This window comes from Cucurbita pepo, chromosome 1 (genome assembly GCF_057944985.1).
Source record: "Cucurbita pepo subsp. pepo isolate OVF chromosome 1, ASM5794498v1, whole genome shotgun sequence".
In the NCBI taxonomy this organism is placed as follows: Eukaryota; Viridiplantae; Streptophyta; class Magnoliopsida; order Cucurbitales; family Cucurbitaceae; genus Cucurbita; species Cucurbita pepo.
In genome coordinates, this window is record NC_141798.1 from 7,886,608 (window position 1) to 7,889,071 (window position 2,464).

A 2,464-nucleotide genomic window follows, 5' to 3' on the forward strand; every position below is an offset into this window, starting at 1 on the left:
AACCATCAGAGTTTGAGCTGCCATTGTCCACAAAAACAGATTCTTTCTTTATTATATGATTTTTTCTTAACTTTTTCTTTCATGGAGCGTGATGGCTGCTTCAATCAGATTAAGGAACTGTTTAGGAAGTCCATTTCAGAGACCAAGGTGCAAGGTTGATATCAGACTCAAAGAGATGGATATCAATAATGGAAGGTGGCCAGCCGTCGGTGTCCATGAACAAGCAATGGGATGCGCCAAAAGTCATTTAGCCCATTTTCCCTCCTTCTTTTTCAAACTTTGAAAAGATTGCACACTTTGACATTTGCACTAACAATGTCAATCATTAAGGGAGATGTTTCTTAAGATCTTGGCTGTATGATTGCATTTGAAATTTGTAAGAGTTTGCTACCTGATTGACATATGACTTCACATCAAGTATTGACAATAAACTAAACTATTCGGTTCTTGGCGGTATGATTGTAGAGTTGTAGAGGTCTGACGATGGGGAAGAGTACGACAAGTCCGAGTTTAAAACATTTTATACAGTCGAGGGAATTAGGAGAAATGATGAACAGAATATTGAATGAGCCGACAACGTCCATAAAAATTCATTCTAGAGTACCAAAGACATTCTGGCTGCATTGAGTATGTTCACGTTGATCCAGAAAAGATAGACGAGCTTGATGTTAAGGTTTGTGAATTGTTACTTCATAAGTCATGACTCTAACCTGTTCGGTTTCCGGTTTTGAGATGACAAGAATAGCGAAATGACTCTTTTATTACTAAGCTTCAATACACTCAAAACATTTTAGTGAGAATTAAACTTCATTTCAAAAAGACCAGAAACAGAAAGATTGATCTTCAGCTGCACTACTCATAACATTAAAGGAATCCATGAGCTCATCAGCAGAAAGTTCATCTTCTAGTATCCCCAAGTACCCTAATTCATCATCTTCTTCTTCATCTCGCAAGAAATTCCCCGACCGTGACTGGTTTTCCCTGGTCGGGCTCTCAGCATAAAAGACATCACTTTTGCTTGAGCTTCGGCTACCCTGTTCCTGTCTGGATGACCCCATTTCCACCTTGTACAAATCTCCAACTGGTTCATAAGGATTGTTCATCTTCTCAGTAGCAGCCCATTTGTCTCTCAGCTGATCAACCTAGTACAAAACCGTGATTAAACGACAATGAGGATAATATCAATTACAGAACTGGAGGTTTTAATGGCAGAAACAGAGGCCATACCTCTGCTTTCAGTTCATGATTCACTTTTAAAAGACTGTCAAAATCATTCTTGAGCTTATCATATTCAGCATTCAATGATTCATAATCAATTTCGATCTTCTTGGTCTTGGATCGAGCTCTTCGATTCTGGAACCAAACTGCAACTTGGCGAGGCCGTAAACCAATCTCCTCTGCAATTTGAACCTTCCTCTCATGTTCAAGCTTGTTTTCAGCATTAAAAGTTCTCTCAAGCATCCGAACTTGATCCAGTGTGAGCCTTCGTTTCTTGCCGCCTCGGTTTCGATCTGCCTTCGCTTGTGGTTGCGAGAATTCACCTTCCATGGAAGAGCAAGAATCGGAGATCCATAGAGAGGGGAGAGATTCAGGCAATGGTAGGAAATGGGTCGTTTTAGAATCCATTTTGGGGAAATGGGTGCAATTTGGATTCTCAAATGAGGCTAAAAAATCCAAGCTTTTAGCTTTCTTGGTTGAAGAAGCGAAGAAAATGGAGGCCTGGAATGAGGGATTGTGTGTGGATTGGTATGATAATGTTGAACGTTTGAGGGATGGGGAGAGATCGCACTCATCAGCTCATGCAAATTATAAGCTATGTGCCGCTGATACTTCGCGACAAAGATGGAGGAAAAAGTTGCTTGGTGACTTGGCTTGCTCACGGTCAGACAGCTAAAGAGACAAGAACAGAGAGAGGGAGAGTTTTGAATTTTTCTCCCAAAAATTAATGCACATTCCACTCTTACCTATAGCTTTTCGTGAGATCACACATCGATTTTAGAGCCAATCACTCAGCAACGTATCAGCGAGGAGGTTGGGATCTCAAGGGGAGTAGATCGTGAGATCACACATCAGTTGGAAAGGGAAACGAAGCATTCTCAGTGTGGAAACCTTTCTCCGAAAACCCAAAAAAGACAATACACTTTTGAATCTTATACACTATATGATCGTACAGAATATGGTCCTCTAGTTATATACCACGGTCTTTTCTCTTATTTGGTTGAGCTGTAACTATAGCTCAGATTGATTACGATATCTTATCATCAATGGAGGCCTCGGTCCCTCACATCATTAATAGATATATGAACTGTTGATGGGCCCAAACGCCATCTCTTGCTTTGTCCCAAGAATAGACTGCGTTACATGATATCTAAAAACTTGATGGATGGAGCCAAACAACACGAGGGCCATGTTTGAATGGCTTTACCACAACCAATCACCTTTACAACACTCTAGAAATTGTGCC

At 40.6% G+C, this 2,464-nt stretch overlaps 1 protein-coding gene across 1 annotated transcript; it reads right to left on the reverse strand.

The window, feature by feature from the left end:
- Window positions 1–742: 742 nt before the first annotated feature.
- On the reverse strand, window positions 743–1,902 carry LOC111798841 (uncharacterized). Its single transcript, XM_023682190.2, has 2 exons — window positions 1,228–1,902; window positions 743–1,142 (listed from the first exon to the last, which is right to left on the reverse strand). The coding sequence occupies exons 1-2, from the start codon at window positions 1,624–1,626 to the stop codon at window positions 813–815; spliced, it is 729 nt and encodes a 242-aa protein (XP_023537958.2). The 5' UTR covers window positions 1,627–1,902; the 3' UTR covers window positions 743–812.
- Between the last annotated feature and the right edge of the window lie 562 nt (window positions 1,903–2,464).

Excerpts from the sequence above, each read along its gene's own strand:
- LOC111798841 (XM_023682190.2), bottom strand. The coding sequence starts at position 1,626 with ATGGATTCTAAAACGACCCATTTCCTACCATTGCCTGAATCTCTCCCC. Across the intron at positions 1,143-1,227 it reads ATCATGAACTGAAAGCAGAG|GTTGATCAGCTGAGAGACAA; the intron begins GTATGGCCTCTG and ends GTTTTGTACTAG.